This window comes from Lithobates pipiens, unplaced genomic scaffold (genome assembly GCF_037356315.1).
Source record: "Lithobates pipiens isolate NorthernLeopardFrog02 unplaced genomic scaffold, aLitPip1_a1.2 Scaffold_18, whole genome shotgun sequence".
NCBI classification, from domain to species: Eukaryota; Metazoa; Chordata; class Amphibia; order Anura; family Ranidae; genus Lithobates; species Lithobates pipiens.
The window spans coordinates 630,243,817-630,269,389 of NW_027507758.1; the positions used below are offsets into that span (position 1 = coordinate 630,243,817).

Below are 25,573 nucleotides of genomic sequence, written 5' to 3' on the forward strand. Positions count from 1 at the left end.
ATACTGCAGCAAGACTGCACTGATGTACTACAATGTAAGCTTACAATCCCGAACCCAAGGAAAACGATCAGAGGACCAAAGTCTATTGATTATGATTGATATGACATTGATCCACTATACAGACAGCTGTATACACCTCACTATTATATCTAGTCCATTGTGCGAGGCTACAGTCACTGAGGGTGCTATGTAATAAATAAAATTTGAGCTTCCCAGTCAGACCGGTACATCCAGAGACATTCAGCAGCTGCAACCACAGAAACCACAACAAGACCGGGGGGGGGGGGGGGGGGGGGGGAAGGAAATGTGAAAGTTGCATTCATTTCACAATGAACAGGAAATAAAATGTTCTACTTCTCTGCAGACCTCACCATGACACGACCTTCATTTTTTAATTATTTAATTTAAAACATCATAAATGTGTATATATATATATATATATATATATATATATATATACACCTCTTTCATGACTAAGCCTATTTTTGGCATTTGGTGTTTACAAGTTAAAATCCATATTTTTTGCTAGAAAATTACTTGGAACCCCCAAACATTATATATATATATTTTTTTTAGCAGAGACTCTAGAGTAGGGATGAGCTTCGTGTTCGAGTCGAACGCATGTTCGACTCGAACATCGGTCGTCCGTGCGTTCGCCGAATTCCGAACGTTTGGGCCGTTCGCGGCAAAATTCGTGTGGCCCACAATGCACTGCGATGGCGCAATGCATTGCTGTCTCACGATTGGCCAAGCATGCACTGTGACCCCGCATGCTTGGCCAATCGCAGCGCCAGTAGCGAGGAGAGCAATGGTTGGCCACAGGCATCCTGCCTGTGGCCAATCATAGCTCAGACTGTGTAGTGCACGCCCCACACTATATAAAGCTGCCTTTCAGGCGGCCTCGTGTAGTGTTTGTTAGCATCTGAAGCAGTGGGTGTTCTGTGTACCTTCAACACAGTTACACACCGATCGTTTTTGGCTGATTTACTATTTTGCTCTTGTGTAGTGGTTACTGTCTGTGCCCTGACCGCAGTATACACCACTATATTCACCTCACCTATATAGCTAGTGATCTATCTTTAATAATAGAGCTTGCAGTCAGTAGTGTTAGTGCGTGCTGTCTGCGTGCTCTGTACCCAGTACATACCACTATATACACCTACATAGCTGTTCTCTATTTGGGCCCACTTGCCATCTGCAGGAGTTATTGGAAGTTGTGTGTGCCTCCAGCACAGCACAGTATACATCTGTATATACCCCTTTAACTCTGCTGTTTTCTTGTTATTGTCTGCGTGCCCTGACCGCAGTATACACCGTGATATTCACCTCACCTATATAGCTAGTGGTCCATCTTTAACAATAGAGCTTGCAGTCAGCAGTGTCACTCAGGAGATAGTGCGTGCTGTGTGCGTGCTCTGTACCCAGTACATACCGCTATTATCCACCTACATAGCTGTTCTCTATTTGGGCCCGATTGACATCTGCTGGAGTTATTGGAAGTTGTGTGTGCTTCCAGCACAGCACAGTATACATCTGTATATACCCCTTTAACTCTGCTGTTTTCTTGTTATTGTCTGCGTGCCCTGACCGCAGTACACACCGTGATATTCACCTCACCTATATAGCTAGTGGTCCATCTTTAACAATAGAGCTTGCAGTCAGCAGTGTCACTCAGGAGATAGTGCGTGCTGTGTGCGTGCTCTGTACCCAGTACATACCGCTATTATCCACCTACATAGCTGTTCTCTATTTGGGCCCGATTGACATCTGCTGGAGTTATTGGAAGTTGTGTGTGCTTCCAGTACAGCACAGTATACATCTGTATATACCCCTTTAACTCTGCTGTTCTATAAAAAAGGCATCTGCAGGAGTTAGTGGGTGTTGTGTGCCTCCAGCACAATATAAACTACCCAACTACTGTTTTACCCAACTCCCTTCAGGCCATTACCATGTCTGGAAGGCCAGCAAGGAGAGGCAGACAGGCGCGAGCCGATAAAAGAGGGCAAGCAGGCTCTGTGTCTAGAGACAACAGTGCTGGTCGTGGACGCGGTGCATTGTCATCAGCACGTGGCCATGGGACATGCTTGTCCTTCTTTTCTGCAGCTGGACATGTTGAACCGCAACATGCCAACGACTTGGTAGAGTGGATGACCAAGCCCTCTTCATCCTCCTCATCCTCTCTCACCCAGTCTCAGGGTAGTAGAAAAGCAGCTGCCAACGCATCGTCTTCCCTCCTCTCAATGTCATCATCAGTGACTCCTTCCCTAGACCCACCACGTCCTCCTGAGGAGTCTCCTGAACTCTTTGAGCACAGTGTTGGGTACATGCTCCAGGAGGATGCCCAGTGTTTGGTGGGCTCTGATGATGACACTCAGCTAGAGGAAGGCAGTAGCGTGAGCGCAGAGAGAGGGGATGCTCAAGAAGGACAGCAATCTGGCAGTCATGTTCCACAAGCTGCAGCATACTGCCAGGTTTGCTACAGCGATGAAGAGGGAGGGGATGATGAGGGCACTGACTCCACGTGGGTGCCTGGAAGGAGGGAGGAGGAGGAGGAGGAGGAGGAGGAGGAGGCACATGTCCAACGAGGCAGGATGCCCTCCGGGGGCCAGCTTAGGGGCAGCACACCGACTGAATCACACCGCAGAGCTCCGCCTGCGCAGAGCGCTTCCTCTGCGCGTTATTCTAAAAGTTCTTTGGTGTGGGCCTTTTTTGAGACGAGTGCATCAGATCGCACCGCTGCTATTTGCAACATATGTCTCAAGCGTATCTCACGTGGCCAAAACATCAGCCGCTTGGGCACCACATGCTTGACCAGACATATGTTGACCTGCCATGCAGCTCGTTGGCAAGCATACCTCAAAGACCCACACCAAAGAACAAAGCGGACCTCTCCTTGCTCCTCATCAGCTGGCATCTCCAACCCCACTAGACCTTCAGTCCTCTCTGAAACCTGCTCTGAGAGGAATTTAGGTGTAGAATTAGGTGTGTCACAGCCAAGTGCTTCCGGGAACTCTGCTAGTGGTACATCCACGTCCGATTATAGCAGACAAATGTCCCTGCCCCAGCTGCTGGACCGGCGGAAGAAATTAACTCCCAGCCATCCACATGCCCAGCGGTTGAATGCTAGCTTGGCTAAATTGCTAGCACTTCAACTGCTGCCTTTTCAGTTGGTAGACTCGGCCCCCTTCCGTGAGTTTGTACAATGTGCGGTTCCTCAGTGGCAGGTCCCCAAACGCCACTTTTTCTCACGGAAGGCAATTCCGGCTCTCTACCGGCATGTGGAAGGCAATGTCCTTGCCTCGCTGGACAGGGCGGTCAGTGGTAAGGTGCATATTACCGCTGACTCATGGTCCAGCAGGCATGGACAGGGACGTTACCTGTCTTTCACGGCCCATTGGGTCACTCTTCTGGCTGCTGGGAAGGATGCAGGACAAGGTGCAGTAGTATTGGAGGTTGTTCCGCCACCACGCCTCCAAAATGCTACTATTGGTTGTGACACACCTCTCTCCTACACCCCCTCCTCTTCTTCTTCCTCCATGGCCTCTTCCAGTGCTCTGTCCTCAGAACCAGCGGTGCTCCGTAGGCGTTGCAGGGGCTACGCAAGTACGCAGGCAAAACGATGCCATGCCGTGCTTGCGCTGGTTTGTTTGGGGGACAGGAGCCACACTGGGGCGGATGTTTTGTCAGCTCTGCAGGGGCAGGCCGAGAGGTGGTTGACGCCACGCCAGCTTAAGCCAGGAATGGTGGTTTGCGACAATGGCACCAACCTCCTCTCCGCCCTCCGACAGGGACAACTGACCCATGTGCCCTGTGTAGCTCACGTCCTTAACCTGGTGGTGCAGCGGTACCCCGGCTTACAGGATGTCCTGAAACAGGCCAGGAGAGTCTGTGTGCATTTCCGCCGATCATTTAATGCCTGTGCTCGGCTGGCTGAGCTCCAAAAGGAGTTGAACCTGCCCAAGAACCGCCTTATATGTGACATGCCCACCAGATGGAACTCAACATTGGCCATGCTGCAGCGGCTGCACACGCAGCAGAGGGCCATCAATGAGCTTGGTTTTTTCTCACCACGCCAGTGGGGCATGATCAGGGATGCATGCACTGTCCTGTCACCGTTTGAGGAGGCCACAAGGATGGTGAGCAGTGACAGTGCATGCATCAGTGACACTATACCTCTTGTCCACCTCTTGGAGCATACGCTGCGTGGAATAATGGACAGGGCACTTGAGGCAGAACAGAGGCAGGAAGAGGAGGACTTCCTTGCCTCTCAAGGCCCCCTTTATCCAGACAGTGTTCCTGCTGTGCCACCCATCACACAGGAAGAGGGTGAGGAGGAGGAAGAGGAGGAGGAGGATGATTGTGTCAGCATGGAGGTGGAGGCTGGCACTCAGCATCAGCAGCAGCAGTCTTATAGGGATGATTTACAGTCCCAAGAAACACGTGGACTTGTACGTGGCTGGGAGGAGGTAGCTGCGGATCATGTTGTCCTTAGTGACCCAGAGGACTCCGGACCGAATGCCTCAGCTAACCTACGCTGCATGGCCTCCCTGATCCTGCAAAGCCTGCGGAAGGATCCTCGTATTCTTCGGATCAAGGAGAGGGACCATTACTGGCTGGCCACTCTCCTTGATCCACGGTACAAGGGTAAGGTTGCCGACCTTATCTTGCCATCGCAGAGGGAGCAGAGGATGAGACATCTCCGGGAGGCCTTGCAGAAAGCTCTGTGCAACGCGTTCCCAGAGACTGGGAGGTCACAAACTCCTGGTCCTGGACAACGTGTTGCTGAGGCATCAGCCAGAAGGAGCGGTGGAGAAGGTGGCCGTCTGACTGATGCTTTCAGACAATTTTTTAGTCCGCAGCCCCAAGGTATGATTGGTTCCAGCACCCATCGCCAGCGTCTAATTTACATGGTGCAGGAATACCTAGGGGCAAGGTCAGACTTGGACACCTTTCCCACTGAAAATCCTCTGGCTTACTGGGTCTTGAGGATGGATCACTGGCCAGAGCTTGCACAGTATGCAATTGAGCTACTGGCCTGTCCTGCATCCAGCGTTCTTTCGGAACGCACCTTCAGTGCTGCTGGTGGCTTCGTTACCGATCACAGGGTGCGCCTGTCCACCGAATCAGTTGATCGACTGACCTTCATCAAGATGAATCAGTCTTGGATCACCCACAGCTACCAAGCACCTGAAGCTGATGTAACCGAATAATTTTTTTTGAAATACCACATCCCTTCAAGACTGCCTATGCTGATGCTGAGTGACTGTCCTGTTATGTTGATTGTCTATCCTCTTCCTCCTCCGCTGATATGTTGGAAGAACATTTTTGGTTCTGGGTGATGCCAGCAGCCCAATTTTTCTGCCCCTGTTTAACAGGGGCGTTTAAGTACAATTTTTGATGCAATGCTTTGCAGCAGGGCTAATTCCTGCAAAAAAACTAGAGTGTATGGCAGAGGTTGCAGTGTGATGGCACCAGTGCCTAAGGCCCAATTTTTCTGCCCCTGTTTAACAGGGGCGTTTAAGTACAATTTTTGATGCAATGCTTTGCAGCAGGGCTAATTCCTGCAATAAAACTAGAGTGTATGGCAGAGGTTGCAGTGTGATGGCACCAGTGCCTAAGGCCCAATTTTTCTGCCCCTGTTTAACAGGGGCGTTTAAGTAAAATTTTTGATGCAATGCTTTGCAGCAGGGCTAATTCCTGCAATAAAACTAGAGTGTATGGCAGAGGTTGCAGTGTGATGGCACCAGTGCCTAAGGCCCAATTTTTCTGCCCCTGTTTAACAGGGGCATTTAAGTAAAATTTTTGATGCAATGCTTTGCAGCAGGGCTAATTCCTGCAATAAAACTATAGTGTATGGCAGAGGTTGCAGTGTGATGGCACCAGTGCCTAAGGCCCAATTTTTCTGCCCCTGTTTAACAGGGACATGTAATTACAATTCTTGATATAATATTTCACAGGAGGGCCCCTTCCTGTGCCCACCCAGAGTAACTGTGAGGACTTATAGTGTTGTGGCACCAGCACCACAACCACCAAAGGTCAATTTTTCTACCACTGTTCAACAATGGCATGTAATTACAATTCTTGATATAATCGTTCACAGCAGGGCGCTCCAGCGCCCACCAAGAGTCACTTTGAGGGCTTACAATGTTGTTGCAAAACCAACACCTTGTTCCACCATTTCTGCAGAGCATATAGGGCAGGCCCCTACTTTCAAACATCCAACTTACAAACATCTCCTACTTGCAAACGGAAGGAGACAACAGCAAGTGAGATGAAAAAAGATGGACGACAAAACAAATTATACAGGGGTGATAACCCTTCCCTATGTTTTCCAAAAAGCTTAAAAATATTTTTTTTGACTGGAGCTACACTTTAAAAATGTACCAGTTGAAAATTACAAACAGATTCAACTTAACACAACAAACCTACACAGTCCCAGTCTTGTTTGCACCGCCTGTATACTGCTGTTCTGAGTATATAGGGCCTGGGGGCCACACGCATTTCCTTTTTTTAATATGGGTACAGGGTTCCCCTTAATATGCGTACAAGACCCAAATAGGCTGGTAATGGGCAGGGAGGGCTACCCATGCCATTTTTCTGAATGATTTTCAACCATATTGCAGGAACCAGATATAACATTAAAACCGCAAGCAGTTTTAAATGGTGTTATTTCCGCTTAATGTCATTTTGTGCAGGGACTGTTCTAAACACGGGAAACACGTGGCACTTCACAGGCATACTACAGACACCCCCCAGGCACCATATTTAAAGGAATATTTCACTTTTTTTTTTTTCACTTTAATCGTCATTAAAATCAGTACTCCCACCAAAACGGTAGTTTTTAAAACTTTTTTTTGCAGTGACCCATGTCCCCTGAGGCAGGAGGCAGGTCGCCAAACCTTTTTTAGGACACTATCTTGCATATTAGCCGTTAAAATTAGCACTTTCCAATTCGAACGTTCGAGTCCCATAGACTTCAATGGGGTTCTAACGTTCGTACCGAACGCGGGGGTCGTTCGCAAGTTCTGGTGCGAACCGAACCGGGGGGTGTTCGGCTCATCCCTACTCTAGAGAATAAAACGGCGATTGTTGTAATATTTTATGTCACGCGGTATTTGCACAGCAGTGTTTTAAACTTAACTTTTTGGGAAAAGGGACACTTTCATGAATTAAAAAAAAAAATGAAACAGTAAAATTAGCCCAATTTTTTTGCATAATGTGAAAGATAATGTTGTGCTGAGTAAATAGATACCAAACATGTCAAACTTTATAATTGCACGCACTCGTGGAATGACGACAAACTACGGTACCTAAAAATCTCAATAGGCGACGCTTTACATTTTTTTCACGGTTACCAGGTTAGAGTTACAGAGGAGGTCTAGTGCTAGAATTATTGCTCTCGCTCTGACGATCGCGGCGATACCTCACATGTAGGGATGAGCCGAACACCCCCCGGTTCGGTTCGCACCAGAACTTGCGAACGACCCCCGCGTTCGGTACGAACGTTAGAACCCCATTGAAGTCTATGGGACTCGAACGTTCGAATTGGAAAGTGCTAATTTTAACGGCTAATATGCAAGATAGTGTCCTAAAAAGGGTTTGGTGACCTGCCTCCTGCCTCAGGGGACATGGGTCACTGCAAAAAAAAGTTTTAAAAACTACCGTTTTGGCGGGAGCACTGATTTTAATGACGATTAAAGTGAAAAAAAAAAGTGAAATATTCCTTTAAATATGGTGCCTGGGGGGTGTCTGTAGTATGCCTGTGAAGTGCCACGTGTTTCCCGTGTTTAGAACAGTCCCTGCACAAAATGACATTAAACGGAAATAACACCATTTAAAACTGCTTGCGGTTTTAATGTTATATCTGGTTCCTGCAATATGGTTGAAAATCATTGAGAAACATGGCATGGGTAGCCCTCCCTGCCCATTACCAGCCTATTTGGGTCTTGTACGCATATTAAGGGGAACCCCGTACCCATATTAAAAAAAGGAAATGCGTGTGGCCCCCAGGCCCTATATACTCAGAACAGCAGTATACAGGCGGTGCAAACAAGACAGGGACTGTGTAGGTTTGTTGTGTTACGTTGAATCTGTTTGTCATTTTCAACCGGTACATTTTTAAAGTGTAGCTCCAGTCAAAAAAACTATCTTTAAGCTTTTTGGAAAACATAGGGAAGGGTTATCACCCCTGTATAATTTGTTTTGTCGTCCATCTTTTTTCATCTCACTTGCTGCTGTCTCCTTGCGTTTGCAAGTAGGAGATGTTTGTAAGTTGGATGTTTGAAAGTAGGGGCCTGCCCTATATTATAGCGGTATGTTTGTACTGGGTACAGAGCACGCAGACAGCACGCACTATCTCCTAACACTACTGACTGCAAGCTCTATTATTAACCACTTGTTAGCCCAATGTTTGCATAAACATTGCATAATGTTTGCGATACCTCACATGTGTGGCACATGCGAGCACATGGGGACATGGGCGCTTTAATTTTTATTTTATTTTTTTATTGTTCATTTTACTTTATTTATTTTAGTTTGACATTTTTTTTCCCAAAAATATATTTTTGATCACTTTTATTCCTATTACAAGAAATGTAAACATCCCTTGTAATAGGAATATGGGGTGACAGGTCCTCTTTACAGTGAAATCTGGGGGGTCAATATGACCCCACATCTCACCTCTAGGCTGGGAAGCCTGAAATAAAAAATAAAAAAAAGATTCTGGCTTTGATCGTACTGGCGAGTTGGTAGAAGCACCGGAGGGCGGTGAGGGGTGGGGGGCGTCTATGGCTGGGTATTTCAGGGTATCACCGAGTATGGCTGGGTATCTCTGAGTATGGCTGGGTATGGCAATTTATGGCAGGGTATTACAGAGTATTGGCGGGGTATTGGCGGGGTACTACAGAGTAATAGCAGGGTACTGCAGAGTATTGGGGGTACTGCAGAGTAATGGCGGGTACTGCAGAGTATTGGGGGGTACTGCAGAGTAATGGGGGTTACTGCAGAGTAATGGGGGGGTACTGCAGAGTAATGGCAGGGTACTGCACTGCAGAGTAATGGCGGGGTACTGCACTGCAGAGTAATGGCGGGGTACTGCAGAGTAATGGCAGGGTACTGCACTGCAGAGTAATGGCAGGGTACTGCACTGCAGAGTAATGGCGGGGTACTGCACTGCAGAGTAATGGCGGGGTACTGCAGAGTAATGGCGGGGTACTGCAGAGTAATGGCAGGGTACTGCACTGCAGAGTAATGGCAGGGTACTGCACTGCAGAGTAATGGCGGGGTACTGCACTGCAGAGTAATGGCGGGGTACTGCAGAGTAATGGCGGGGTACTGCAGAGTAATGGCAGGGTACTGCACTGCAGAGTAATGGCAGGGTACTGCACTGCAGAGTAATGGCGGGGTACTGCACTGCAGAGTAATGGCGGGGTACTGCAGAGTAATGGCGGGGTACTGCAGAGTAATGGCAGGGTACTGCAGAGTATGCACTGGTATTGCAGAGTATTGGCAGGGAATTGAGGGGTTAAATTCGGTGAGCAGCGATGTGGGCACTGCAGATGCAGCCCACATCGCTGCTGACACCGATCTCTTTCCCCTCCGCTGTACCGATCGGTACAGAAAGGGGAGGGAGGAACAGGCGTCATAACATGACGCCGGTTTGTTTCCAAGTGATCACTCCGTCATTTGGACCCGGCGGTCACGGATGCTCTCGAGTGCGCACACCTCGGGGCACGCGAGAGCAGAATTCTGGGAGGCCGTTAATTAACGGCCTCTCTGAGTTAAACAACCGCCCTGAAGCCGTTAATCGGCAATGGGCAGTTGTTAAGTGGTTAAAGCTAGATCACTAGCTATATAGGTGAGGTGAATATAGTGGTGTATACTGCAGTCAGGGCACAGACAACAACCACTACACAGCAGCAAGATAGGAAATCAGCCAAAAACGATTGGTGTGTACTGTGTTGAAGGTACACAGAACACCCACTGCTTCAGATGCAAAGTAACACACTACAGGAGGCCGCCTTAAAGGCGGCCTTATATAGTGTGGGGCGTGCACTACACAGCCTGAGCTATGATTGGCCACAGGCAGGATGCCTGTGGCCAATCATGGCTCTCCTCGCTGCCGGCGCTGCGATTGGCCAAGCATGCGGGGTCACAGTGCATGCTTGGCCAATCATCGGGCAGCAATGCACTGCGCCAACGCAGTGCATTGTGGTCCGCGCGCGCGTCACTCGAATTTTGACGCGAACGGCCAAAACGTTCGGAATTCGCTGAACGCACGAACAGCCAATGTTCGAGTCGAACGTACGTTCGACTCGAACACGAAGCTCATCCCTACTCACATGTGTGATTTGAACACTGTTTACATATGCGGGCGCGACTTCCGTATGTGTTTTCTTTGCCTCACAAGCTTGCAGGGACTGCGGCGCTTTAAAAAAAAATATTTATTTTTTTATTTATTTTAAAATGAATAAAATTATTTATTTTTTGATCACTTTTATTGCTGTCACAAGGACTGTAAACATCCCTTGTGACAGTAATAGGTGGTGACAGGTACTCTTTATGGAGGGATCGGGGGTCTACAAGACCTCCGATCCCTCCTTTACACTTCAAAGTATTCAGATCGCCGTTTTCGGCGATTCTGAATAGTGTATATATTTTTAAATCCGGCACCATTGACAGCCGAGTAAACGGGAAGTGACGTCATGACGTCGCTTCCGTGTTTACTATTAGGAGACTGGAATGAAGCCGATTACGGCTTCATTCCAGTCCCTGCCCAGCAGCCGGAGGAATCAGATTGTGCATCGGTGCTCCCGACTGAACGGGAGCACCGGTAACAGCGGCGAGAGGTGGCGGGAGGGGGGGACGTCCCCTCCCGCTCCTCTGGCATAACAACCGAGCGGCTTTTGGCTGCATCGGTTGTTATGGCTGGAAAGCCGATCGCCGGCTCTGAAAAAACGGTACCGGGATGATGCCTGCAGGTGCGGGCATCATCCCGGTATAACCCCCGGAAGCCGAGTACACACATCTGGGTACGCTCGGCGGGAAGCGGTTAAAGTATATAATGAGTGTGTGGTGGGAGATAATGGACAAGAGGCTGTAGTGCTCCTTGGGAGTGGGGTTACGCTGCTCTGATTGGACAGGTTGCGGGGAAAGCTGGTACCAGGAGAAAAGGTTGGGGTGGTCTCTGTGCATGTTAATGGTAGTGTTATAGACCTGGGAGCGTGCAATGGAATGTAGATGCCCTTTCCCAGGCCTATTAGCATTTACGGGTGTGGTATCCAGACCCCTGCCTGGAACGGGGGGGATATAAAGAGGGTCAGCCAGGGGCAGGGTTAGGAGGTGGTAAATTGTAGACACACACACACACACATTTTAATCACTTCCCCTCCCCCATATAGCAGAATGACAGCCGGAAAGTGGTTGTATTATCTTGACTGGGTGTCATATGATGTCCAGCAGGATAAGCCGCAAGCGCGCGCTGAGGGGACACACATCAGTTTCCATCAGTGCCGCCTATAAGTGCCCACCTGTGCCATCCATCAGTGCCACCTATGAGTGCCCATCAGTGCCACCTACCAGTGCTGCATATCAGTGGCCATCAGTTCTGCTTATCAGTGATGCCCATCAGTGCCACCTCATCAGTGGCCATCAGTACCGCCTATCAATGCCCACCAGTGCCACCTATCAGTGTCACCTATGAGTGCCCATTGGTACTGCATATCAGTGCCACCTATCAGTGCCACCCATCAGTGCCACCTCATCAGTGCCCATCAGTCCTGCCTATAAGTGCCCATCTGTGCCATCTAGTAGTGACACTTATCAGTGCCCATCAGTGCCACCTATGAGGGCCTATCAGTGTTGCTTATGAGTGCCCATCAGTGCCACCTATCAGTGCCCATAAGTGTCGCCTGTAAGTGCCCATCTGTGCCACCTATGATTGCCCATCAGTGCCACCTATGAGTGCTCATCCGTGCCACCTCATCAGTGCTCATCAGTGCCGCCCATCAGTGCTACCTCATCAGTGCCCATCAGTACCGCCTATCAATGCCCATAAGTGCTGCCTATAAGTGCCCACCTATCAATGCCACCTATGAGTGCCCATCAGTGCTACCTATGAGTGCCCATCAGTGCCGCCTATGAGTGCCCATCAGTGCCACCTATCAGTGCCCATCAGTGCTGCATGTCAGTAACACCTATCAGTGCCCATCAGTACCACCTATCAATGCCCATAAGTGCCACCTCATAAGTGCTCACCAGTTCCACCTATCAGTGTCACCTATGAGTACCCATCAGTGCCACCTATGAGTGCCCATCGGTGCCTCCAATGAGTGCCCATCAGTGCCACCTATCAGTGCCCATCAGTTCTGCTTATAAGTGCCACCCATCAGTGCCACCTCATCAGTGCCCATCAGTCCCGCCTATAAGTGCCCATCTGTGCCATCTATCAGTAGCACTTATCAGTGCCCAACAGTGCCACCTATGAGTGCCCATCAGTGCCACCTCATCAGTGCTCATCAGTGCTGCATATCAGTGCCACCTATCAGTGCTGCATATATGTGCCTCATCATCAGTGCCCATCAGTGCAACCTCCTCAGTGCATGTCAGTGCAGCCTCATCAGTGAAGGAGAAAATGTTCTTATTTACAATGTTTTATAACATTTTCAGTCTTTTTTTATTTTTAGTGCACAAAATAAAAAACTTCAGTGGTGATTAAATTCCACCAAAAGAAAGTTTGATTTGTGGGAAAAAATTATAAAAATTTAGTTTGGGTACAGAGTTGCACAACCGCGCAATTGTCATTCAAAGTGTGACAGCGCTGAAAGCTGAAAATTGGACTGGGCAGGAGGGGGGTGAAAGTAATGAAGTAGTTAATTCTATTCTTGGCACTAAATAAGATGAGGATTGTGGTGAGAAAACAGATACGAAATGTGTGCAACATCAAAACTGCGTGTGTCAATGTGACAGGAAAAAAATGATGATACTTAGAATTATCAATGGGCGACACTTTCAATGCCTTTACAGCTTAGCCACTAGAGACCTGTTACAAGATTCTGACCAGGTGGTACAGAGGGCATACCGCTTTGCACTGATTTTTCCCTCAGCGTATGTTGGCAATGTGGCAATGCTGAGGGAACGATGCTGCACATCTTCTGGGATTGTCCCAAGCTTGAGCCCTTTTGGCGCGAGGTGACCTGCACAATCAAACACCTGACAAATGTTTATCTAGAGGGAAACCTTGCGGCTTGCCTGCTTCATCTCTCAAAGAGGCCAATTAAAAAATGCAAGGCCTCTCTTGCAATCCAGTTGCTTCATGCGGCCAAGGCATGCATGATGCATCAACCTCTGCTGGAGATCGGAGATCCCTATCCCTGTGGTTTGCTAAAGTAAATGAGCTGAGAGATATGGAGGACCTTGCACAACCGGGAAGAAATCTTCCATGAGACCTGGAGACCTTGGAATCGTTTTGTGTACACAGATGCCTATCTTCAGGAGATGGCACAATCAGGCTGACCTTCTAGAATTAATCCTATTCCCTGGGCGAGAAGCCCTACCTGTAGACTTTCTTTCTCTTTCTCTTGCTCCCTCTTCTTTCACACTCTGGGGACACCTGATCCCTGAACCCTCTTCTCCTCTGGTAAGCCCCCTTCCACATATCCTTGGCTTGGTATTATCTAGACATGTGCAGAGTAAAATATTTCGTTTCGGAATTTCGTTTTCGTCTGAAAACTTAATTTATTTAGTTACTCCCGAAATTCGTTTTTATTTATTTCGTTTTTCGTTCAAAAATTGCATTCGTCCGAAAATCCACATGAATTACGGTCGAATCTGTCTTGGAAGGCTTATGGTGTCTGTCGAATGTATAAAGAAGATTCGACGGAGCTAACTATATAGCATACTTTAGAACCCTATTAAAGTCTATGGGACTCCAACGTTCAAAATCTAAAGTGCTAATTTTAAAGGCTAATTTGCAAGTTACTGTCCTAAAAAGTGTTTGGGGACCCGGGTCCTGCCCCAGGGGACATGTATCAATGCAAAAAAAAGTTTTAAAAACGGCCGTTTTTTCGGGAGCAGTGATTTTAATAATGATTAAAGTGAAACAATAAAAGTGTAATATTCCTTTAAATTTCGTAGGGGGGGGTTGTCTATAGTATGCCTGTGAAGGGGCGCATGTTTCCCGTGCTTAGAATTGTCCCTGCACAAAGTGTCATTTATGCAGGAAAAAAAGTCCTTTAAAATCACTCGCAGCTATAATGAATTGTCGGCTCCCGTAATACAGAGAACACTCATTGAAAGTCATTGATAAAAAAATAAATAAATAAATAAATAAAAAAAAAAGCGTGGGGGTCCCCCAAATTCAATTACCAGGCCCTTCAGGTCTGGTATGGATATTAAGGAGAACCCTGCCTCAAATTTAAGAAAAAATTTGACGTGGGGTTCCCCCTAAATATCCATAACCAGACCCTTCAGGTCTGGTATGGATATTAAGGGGAACCCCGCGTCAAATTAAAAAAAAAATTGACGTGGGGTTCCCCCTAAAAATCCATACCAGACCCTTTATCCGAGCACGCAACCTGGCAGGCCGCAGGAAAAGAGGGGGGGACGAGAAAGCGGCCCCCCCTCCCTCCTGAACCGTACCAGGCCACATGCCCTCAACATTGGGAGGATGCTTTGGGGGTCCGTGACCCCTCAAAGCACCTTGTCCCCATGTTGATGAGGACAAGGGCCTCATCCCCACAACCCTGGCCGGTGGTTGTGGAGGTCTGCGGGCGGGGGGCTTATCAGAATCTGGAAGCCCCCTTTAACAAGGGGACCCCCAGATCCCGGCCCCCCCCCTGTTTGAAATGGTAAGGGGGTACAAAAGTACCCCTACCATTTCACAAAGAAAGTGTAAAAAATGTTTAAATAAAACAAACACACTTTTTAAAAATTCCTTTATTAAAAATAAAAAAAGATTCCAGCGGCGGTAATCCACTCTTGCTATCCAGCGACGGACGGTCAGCTCTCCATCGATGTCTAATGTCATCCAGCGCAGCGCAGCATCCTTCTTCTGTCTCCTCCACGGAGACACTGGAGGCATTCCGGCGCTGACGTTTCTTATATACGGAGGGCGGGGCCACCCGTCACCTGACCCCGCCCCCCTCTGACGCAAGGGGAAACCCGGGGTTCCCCGTGACGTATGGGTGACCCCGCCCCCCTCTGATGTAACGGAAACCTGCCTGTGTTACATCAGAGGGGTGCGGGTCACCCCTACGTCACAGGGAGCCCCGGGTTTCCCCTTGCGTCAGAGGGGGGCGGGGTCAGGTGACGGGTGGCCCCGCCCACCCTATATAAGAAACGTCAAGCCGCCGAAATGTCTGTAGTGTCTCCTCCACGGAGACAGAAGAAGGATGCTGCGCTGCGCTGGATGACATTAGACATCGATGGAGAGCTGACCGTCCGTCGCTGGATAGCAAGAGTGGATTACCGCCGCTGGAATCTTTTTTTTATTTTTAATAAAGGAATTTTTCAAAAGTGTGTTTGTTTTATTTAACCATTTTTTACACTTTCTTTGTGAAATGGTAGGGGTACTTTTGTACCCCCTTACCATTTCAAACAGGGGGGGGGGCCGGGATCTGGGGGTCCCCTTGTTAAAGGGGGCTTCCAGATTCTGATAAGCCCCCCGCCCGCAGACCTCCACAACCACCGGCCAGGGTTGTGGGGATGAGGCCCTTGTCCTCATCAACATGGGGACAAGGTGCTTTGAGGGGTCACGGACCCCCAAAGCATCCTCCCAATGTTGAGGGCATGTGGCCTGGTACGGTTCAGGAGGGAGGGGGGGCCGCTCTCTCGTCCCCCCCTCTTTTCCTGCGGCCTGCCAGGTTGCGTGCTCGGATAAAGGGTCTGGTATGGATTTTTAGGGGGAACCCCATGTCAAATTTTTTTTAAATTTGATGCGGGGTTCCCCTTAATATCCATACCAGACCTGAAGGGTCTGGTTATGGATATTTAGGGGGAACCCCACGTCAAATTTTTTCTTAAATTTGAGGCAGGGTTCCCCTTAATATCCATACCAGACCTGAAGGGCCTGGTAATTGAATTTGGGGGACCCCCACGCTTTTTTTTTTATTTATTTATTTATTTTTTTATCAATGACTTTCAATGAGTGTTCTCTGTATTACGGGAGCCGACAATTCATTATAGCTGCGAGTGATTTTAAAGGACTTTTTTTCCTGCATAAATGACACTTTGTGCAGGGACAATTCTAAGCACGGGAAACATGCGCCCCTTCACAGGCATACTATAGACAACCCCCCCCTACGAAATTTAAAGGAATATTACACTTTTATTGTTTCACTTTAATCATTATTAAAATCACTGCTCCCGAAAAAACGGCCGTTTTTAAAACTTTTTTTTGCATTGATACATGTCCCCTGGGGCAGGACCCGGGTCCCCAAACACTTTTTAGGACAGTAACTTGCAGAATCTTTTCTCTCTGTCAAATCTTTTTTCTCTGTCGAATATTTTCTCTATATAATCTTGGACTAATAGAGGTAAGGTTAAGCACATTCGACCACAGGTTCTATAGACAGATTGTTATCGTCAGAGTCATGTCGAATCTCCTATTTTATATCGAACTGTTGTAACAATGAAAACGAAAATAAAGCATTTATTTATGTCGGATCTTTCGTTTTTCGGATTTTGTGCTTTCGTTATCGTTTGTCAAAACGAAAACGAAAATAGCTGAAATTCGGACGAAAATGCATTCGGACGAAAACGAATGCACATGTCTAGTATTATCCGGACATGGTGCGACTAAAGACTAAAATCAGGCGCCCCCATCTAAATTTGTCCCATCCCTTCCTTCTCAATTGTCTATGTGAGGTTTCTGGTGGTTGTGCAGGGTCTCTGTTGGCTATGTGGGGTCCCTGGAGGCTGTCTGGGGTCTCTGTTGGCTATGTGGGGTCTCTGTTAGCTGTATGGTGCCTCTGGTGGCTATACAGGGTCTCTGGCGGCTATGAGGTATCTCTGATGGACTGCAAAAGTACTCCCCCCACCTACCCCACTAGCCTACCACATTGCTCCCCCCAAACACCTCATTAGCCTACCACAGTGCCCCCCCCCCCCATTCCTTTCCTTCCTTCCTCAGCTCCCAGCCCCGGGGCTCACCGCATAAACCTCAGCACTTCATCTTCCTCCCAACCACAGCCCCTTGCTGGCCAGGCTTTTCAATATTTATGGGCCTATCTTACCACCTTGCCAGGCCTCTGGCTTGGGGAATGGTTAAACTCCCATAAATATTTAGATCCTTGCCTCTGTACCCAGGGGCGGACTGACAACTCATGGGGCCACACAGTAGGCACAAACACACACACAGTATACAATCACACAGTATACACAGACATGTTTCTATTGGCTGAGAAGGTACTGGAGAGGTGGGGTAGCTATAATCTCAGGATTTTTAGACCAAAAGGATGTCGGTAAGGGACATTTCAGGGACAGATGTAAAAAAAAAAACACAAATTTTTACATACTGTCCCTGGTTTTACTGAGGCTGGCAACCCTGATGGGGCCCTCTAGTGGCATGGGGCCCTCGGGCAGTGCCCGAGTGGCCCAATGGTCAGTCCGCCCCTGTCTGTACCTTCGTCCACTGGTTTCTATAAGTTTCCATGGACCTCCATAACTGGGGGAGGCAATAGAGGCCTGGTCTGCAGAGCCTTCTAGCCTGACCTTAATCTCAACCCCGCAACAATTACCCAGACTCACACAAGCTAGTGCGAGTCAGCTAAAATGTCCCAACCAAACTACAAAAAAGGATGCTACAAATGTTTTTGAACTTTGTACAAAACTCTTTTACAGGGTAAAATCATCGAAAAAGTGATATTTTGGATTTTGTTGAGTACCAAAACCAAAATCCAAATATCAATTAAACTGTCTACATTTCAGGGCCGGACATTATGAGGGTCTTTATACAATATGCCATAGTTCATATCATGAAGAGGGTGGAAGAAGATGTAGGACATCCTTTACACTGAAAGTCTGCAATAGTTATAAAATAAAAACTAGCAAATAACTGCAGAATTCCACCTATAACCGGTTTATCAATATTAGGTGGACTGATCCTTCAGGGTGCAACTGTGAAAAGACTTTGTCCTCATATCATACCTCATCCTCGGTTCTATCGAAAAGAACTTCAATACAAAGTGGCTAAAAAGATCCAAGAGGTAAAAGGACCAGCAAAGGTTTTTAGAGGCAGAACATTGAAGTGACCTTACAATACCGAACCCAAGGAGAGTGATCAGAGGACCCAACTCATACTGGTTATGATTGACATGACATTGATCCATCACATAGCTGTATACACCTCACTATATCTCACCCGAACATCTTATACATTATATCTAGTAGATTGTATGAGGCTATGGTCAATGAGGGTGTTTTGAAATGAATAAAATTTTACCTTCCCAGTCAGGCGGGTTCATTCGGAGAGGTTCAGGCAGCTGCGACCACAGAAAATACTATGAAAGATGAGCTGGGGGTTGTAAATATAAAGGTTGCATCAGTTTCATTTCTTCAACAGGAAACACAATGTTCTACTTCTCTTTAGACTTCTTCACATCTGAGGGATCAAAACAGACTACCCAGAATGTCCCACCCTTCATATAATGCCACGTACACACAAGTGGAATTTCCGTCCGAAAAATCTTGGATTTTTTTTTGCCGACGGAATTACGCCCAAGCTTGTCTTGCATACACACGGTCAAACAAAAGTTCTCTGAACTTTCGACCGTCAAGCAAGCGGTGATGTACAACACTACGACGAGCCGAGAAAATTAAGTCCAATGAGCCTTCTGAGCATGCGTCAAATTGTTTCCGTCAAATTGCTTCCGAGCATGCATGATTTTTTGCACGTCTGAATTGCATACAGACGATTGCATTTTCGGAGGGGAACTTTTCCCAACCAAAAAATAGAGAACATGCTCTCAATCTTTTGCTGGCTGGAATTCCACCAGCAAAAGACCAATGGAGCATACACACGGTCGCATTTTCTGACAAAAAGCTCTCATCCGAGTTTTGCTGGGGCATTTCTGATCATGTGTACGCAGCATAAGAGAGAGAGAGACAGACTACCCAGAATGTCCCATTCTTCATAAAAGAGAGAGACTACTAAGAATGCCCCATCCTTCATATCAGAAACCAAGACAGACTACCCAGAATGTCCCATCCTTCATATCAGAGACCAAGACAGACTACCTAGAATGTCCCATCCTTCATATCAGAGACCAAGACAGACTACCTAGAATGTCCCATCGTTCATATCAGAAACCAAGACAGACTACCCAGAATGTCCCATCCTTCATATCAGAGACCAAGACAGACTACCTAGAATGTCCCATCCTTCATATCATAGAGAGAGACAGAATACCCAGAATGTCCCATCCTTCATATCAGAGACCAAGACAGACTACCCAAAATGTCCCATCTTTCATATCAGAGACCAAGACAGACTACCCAAAATGTCCCATCCTTCATATCAGAGACCAAGACAGACTACCCAAAATGTCCCATCCTTCATATTAGAGACCAAGACAGACTACCCAAAATGTCCCATCCTTCATATCAGAGACCAAGACAGACTATCCAAAATGTCCCATCCTTCATATCAGAGACCAAGATAGACTACCCAGAATGTTCCATCCTTCATATCATAGAGAGAGACAGACTACCCAAAATGTCCCATCCTTCATATCAGAGACCAAGACAGACTACCGAAAATGTCCCATCTTTCATATCAGAGACCAAGACAGACTACCCAGAATGTTCCATCCTTCTTATCATAGAGAGAGACAGACTACCCAAAATGTCCCATCCTTCATATCAGAGACCAAGACAGACTACCGAAAATGTCCCATCTTTCATATCAGAGACCAAGACAGACTACCCAGAATGTCCCATCCTTCTTATCATAGAGAGAGACAGACTACCCAAAATGTCCCATCCTTCATATCAGAGACCAAGACAGACTACCCAGAATGTCCCATCCTTCATATCAGAGACCAAGACAGACTACCCAGAATGTCCCATCCTTCTTATCATAGAGAGAGACAGACTACCCAAAATGTCCCATCCTTCATATCAGAGACCAAGACAGACTACCCAAAATGTCCCATCCTTCTTATCAGAGACCAAGACAGACTACCCAGAATGTCCCATCCTTCTTATCATAGAGAGAGACAGACTACCCAAAATGTCCCATCCTTCTTATCATAGAGAGAGACAGACTACCCAAAATGTCCCATCCTTCATATCAGAGACCAAGACAGACTACCCAGAATGTCCCATCCTTCATATCAGAGACCAAGACAGACTACCCAGAATGTCCCATCCTTCTTATCATAGAGAGAGACAGACTACCCAAAATGTCCCATCCTTCATATCAGAGACCAAGACAGACTACCCAAAATGTCCCATCCTTCTTATCAGAGACCAAGACAGACTACCCAGAATGTCCCATCCTTCTTATCATAGAGAGAGACAGACTACCCAAAATGTCCCATCCTTCATATCAGAGACCAAGACAGACTACCCAAAATGTCCCATCCTTCATATCAGAGACCAAGATAGACTACCCAGAATGTCTCATCCTTCATATCAGAGACCAAGACAGACTACCCAAAATTTCCCATCCTTCATATCAGAGACCAAGACAGAGAACCCAAAATGTCCCATCCTTCATATCAGAGACCAAGACAGACTACCCAAAATGTCCCATCCTTCATATTAGAGACCAAGACAGACTACCCAAAATGTCCCATCTTTCATATCAGAGACCAAGACAGACTACCCAGAATGTCCCATCCTTCATATCATAGAGAGACAGACTACCCAGAATGTCCCATCCTTCATATCATAGAGAGACAGACTACCCAGAATGTCCCATCCTTCATATCAGAGACCAAGACAGACTACCCAAAATGTCCCATCCTTCATATCAGAGACCAAGACAGACTACCCAAAATGTCCCATCTTTCATATCAGAGACCAAGACAGACTACCCAGAATGTCCCATCCTTCATATCAGAGACCAAGACAGACAACCCAAAATGTCCCATCCTTCATATCAGAGACCAAGACAGACAACCCAAAATGTCCCATCCTTCATATCAGAGACCAAGACAGACAACCCAAAATGTCCCATCCTTCATATCAGTGACCAAGACAGACAACCCAAAATGCCCCATCCTTTATATCAGAGACCAAGACAGACAACCCAAAATGTTCCATCCTTCATATCAGAGACCAAGACAGACTACCCAAAATGTCCCATCCTTTATATCATAGAGAGAGACAGACTACCCAGAATTACCCATCCTTCATATCAGAGAGAGAGAGAGGGACAGACTACTCAGAATGTCCCAACTAGGGATGAGCTCGATGTTCGAGTCGAATGTAAGTTCGACTTGAACATCGGGTGTTGTCCTGTTTGCCAAACAGTGAACAATATGGGGTGTTCGCGGGATATTCAAGCACAGTGGATTGCCCCATAATGCACTGTGAGATCGCAATGCATTAGTGTCTAATGATTGGCCAAAGCATATACCTGACCTGCATGCTTTAGCCAATTACAGTGCGCTCTGCTGAGAGAGCCATAATTGGCCAAAGGCAGGATGTCTTTGGCCAATCGTGGCTCAGGGGGACTAAGTCCATGCCCCTCACTATATAAGGCTGCTTACAGAGCGGCCACAAGCAGTGTTGTTGGTGTGGACAGAGAGATAGCTTGAGCTAGATTAGGCAGGCAGGTTAGTTAGTTGCAGTGTATTTGATATCTATATATGTATATAGATATCTATATCTATCTATCTATCTATCTATCTATCTATCTATCTATATAGATATATATATATATCACAGTCAGTCTAGTATATGTAGAGCACTACCCCCTTGGGGGCTGCTGTGTTTATTCATTACCTTTTTGTCAGACGACCCCGCTTTTGATCCCACATGCAATTTCATGACCCCAAACAAACTCTGGATTTTATAAGGCTTTATTCTGGGTATAATCTGTGGGCTGTTGAATGGAGTGTATGAGATGCCCCATCCGACCCCAGCTCTGAATCCAAAAAGGGTAGTGATTTGTTGCCGTAGCACTTGGTAGTTAAATCCCTTCTAGGGATCCTTTCCTTGCCAATATGAACAGATAAGCATCACTCTGAATAATGATGTAGATGTTGACTCCCAAGTCACAGGCCACATTGCCTATTTCCATGACTCATGTCGTCAAGCCACCTTCAGTCCTGGAAAAGTGCTTGATACTGTGGTCCTTGGATTCACAGTATTAGGTTACGGATTAGTACCACTGGGTTGCACTCCCTTTGCTCTTTCCCAATCAACAGTCCATGTTCTACTCACAGAAAGCTGATTCCCAGTTTTCTCTATCCTCTTAGTTCCTACTTCCTCCTCCACGCTGTCCGCCACATCCCCGCATGGGACACCCAGTCTTCCTGCAGTAATACATGATGACTTTTCCTCCAGGGGCCAGACGTTGGCCTCCTTGGACTCGCCTCCGGCTATCCAGCTCCGGGGTCTCTGCACCCCCGGGCCTTCAAGCCTTCTCCCGGAGGCTCCAGGGTCTCTGAAACCCCGGGCCCCCGGTCCTGAACCTCTGGTCCTTCCTAGACTCCCCCTGGACTCCCCACAGAGCATGTGACCCCCCTTTTTATGAGAGACCTCCCATTGACCAAAGAAATGAACCATTGGTCAATTCTCTCACATGGGTTTCCTGCCACTCAGGCCTCAGTCCCTCCTCTCTTTCCAGCAGTGGAGGTATCCCTGAGCCCAAGTGTAGGCGGCCACACCCCCTTCTACTCTGACACTCCCATCCCCAAATAAACAACCAGGCCTAGAAAAGAGTAGGACCCTGGATAAATTTACCTGTCTCTATATCCTACACTATCAAAAAAAACCACTAAGCACCTACCTAAACGTAGGGGGCGCTATATACATTTACATTTAGCGTAGAGTATATATTCAGTGTATACTCTATATTCAGGCAGCGCAGGAAGTATATATATATATATATATATATATATATATATATATATATATATATATATATTGTGATATTGGGGTGTTTAGCTCAATTGGTAGATGCATTTTTTAGTTCACATCAGGCAGGCGTTTATGGTTAAGGGCCTGGTAGCCCACGTTTATTATAAGAAAACAAAATATTAGTCCATCCAGAAATCCCACGCAGGGGTCCAAGCTTAAATACAGAAAAAAATCCAAACGAAAATGCTAGCCCACCTGGCTACTCTTCAGCAGTAGTGCTGCTATAAGTACTTGCCCCTCAAACGAGCTGCTTGGATACACACAGTCTTAGGCTTCTTGGACGCACACAGCTTCAAGCCCTTTAACACACAGTTTTGGACTCCTTGGACGCACACAGCTTCAATCCTTCAACACACACAGCTTTGGGCTCTTTGGACATGCACACAGCTTCAAGCTACTCCACTCCACCATCCCTCACACTCTACTCCCAACATTCTTTCATTATATGGCCTGTCTGCAGCTGGGCACACACCCTGCTCGTTATCATCCAGACCTGGACACAGGGTTGGAGATCCCTTTTTCCTCCAATTTCACAGGGACAGAGCCTCGCTCTGTCACAATATATATATATATATATATATATATATATATATATATATATATACACTCTAATATATGTAGCATGGTCCCCGACTTCTTTTGTCTAATGAGAACCTCCACGGTCAGAGATAGCTGACATCCTTCTATATATGGTGGGTTGTGAGGCATAGTGGGTGCAAGATGATTAAAGTCATTGGGCGCCAGACACTTTTTGAATGTAAAAGAGATTTTATTTCTCTTAACAAAATGCTGTCTCCTATGGCAACAGTTTTTAACAGTTCCTAACACAAAGCTTAACAGTTCCTTTCACTTCCACTACAATCACTTTAGCCCACTGAGCTCCTGGTCTCTCACTTGACCCTCTGATTCACTACCACTGAATCCCTTGAGCTCCTCCAATCTTTATGGTAGTATGTTCCTCAAGCGTCACCCCCGCCTCTCTTCTGATCCCTAGCTTGGCACTCAAGATATCTCTCAAGCTTCACCCCACTGGCCTGCTCGGTCCCTGGCTTGACACACAAGGCTGCTCTGCAAGCATCACCTCCGCTGGTTGGGTCCCTGGCTTGATACACACTGAAGTTTCCAGATTCTTCACCATGCCCGGTTTGTGAGAATGCTGCTCCGGTACTTGCTTCAGTTACTCACTGTGGTCCCTGGTAATAAGGTGGCTGGTCCCTTAGTGACGAGAGCTTCCCTTCTACCTCCGACTACAACAGGTTCTCTGGCCGGTAGACTTTTGTTTGGACTGCAAGCTGCAATCCCAACCCTGCACAGCTCTCTTACTTATGGATAGGCCCTCAGACAGCCTAGCAGCCAGATGTGCTCGGGATAGGCCCAATCTCTAGCCTAGCAGCCCGGGCAGTACAACACACATCCACCCAAACAGCCATCCAGGTGGCACAGAACACCGATCTCCTGACTATTGCCAAATATATAGGTTCTCCCAGCAGGCCAAGGGATTCAAGAAAACCCCTGCCCATTGGCTGAGATATCCCATATACCCATAACCTGACCTTGCTTTTTCCTTCTCGTATCTAGTACCACCAAGTACCCGGCCACCTAGTGGTAGAAGAGAAAAGTGCAACAAGGCCAAACTTAGGGAGAAAGAGATTTCTAACAATCTACCAGGATAACTATTCCTGGCAAGTAAATTTGTGAGGAGCAACCCTGCCTAAACTCCGGGATGCTACATAAATATATATATATATATATATATATATATATATTTATATTTATATATATATGTATATAAATGTATATATATATATATATATATATATATATATATATATATATATATATATATATATATATATAGCGCTGATATCCTTGTCTTCTGTGTATTAGCATTATAATGAAAGTCTATGGAATGGTTCTATAGCTTAGTGTTTGGCACCATCTAGCCGCCAAATACTGAAAGTAAACTTAAATGATATTTGGCTTTCAAAGCATTGAACTATTTATAGAAAGTGACTGTTATTTACATTGGAGAGTTGACCCCTTTACCCAGGATGCTGAGTGACCTACCCATGGACACCCTCTCTTGCATTGCATGCAGGGTAGGAGATAAAAGGACTCTGAGCGGCCATTTAGGTCTCTTGGGAACGCATGGCCTACCTGTGAGGACTTGTGCAGAGGCCTCCCGGAGGAAGCGACTTATTGCCTGTACGGAGTGCAACCCTGCTGGGTTGTGTGAGTGACCTGAAGTAACAGCGACTCAGAGATCAGATTGAGAGGATCCAGAGACACTCGTTTGAGCATCAGAAGACCAGGTCCACCTGTCGGAACGGGACGGAGTGACGGAGCTGGCTGACACAGAAGCAAACTGCAACTACCGGACCAAAGTTACCATACCAAGATTCCGATCCAGTTGGTGAGTGGGTTGCTACCCATTGTTTTCTAAACCATTGCACCTAGTCAGACTTATATACAGGCCACGCTGGGA

General features: G+C 47.0%; 1 protein-coding gene across 1 annotated transcript in view; it reads right to left on the reverse strand.

Moving 5' to 3' along the window:
* The window catches only part of LOC143989531 (NACHT, LRR and PYD domains-containing protein 3-like), a 99,848-nt gene extending 81,311 nt beyond the window's left edge, over positions 1-18,537 (reverse strand). The window contains exon 1 of the mRNA XM_077489663.1: positions 18,440-18,537. Within this exon, the coding sequence (XP_077345789.1) occupies positions 18,440-18,461 (22 nt within the window). The 5' untranslated portion in view covers positions 18,462-18,537. The remainder of the gene's footprint in view (positions 1-18,439) is intronic.
* Between the last annotated feature and the right edge of the window lie 7,036 nt (positions 18,538-25,573).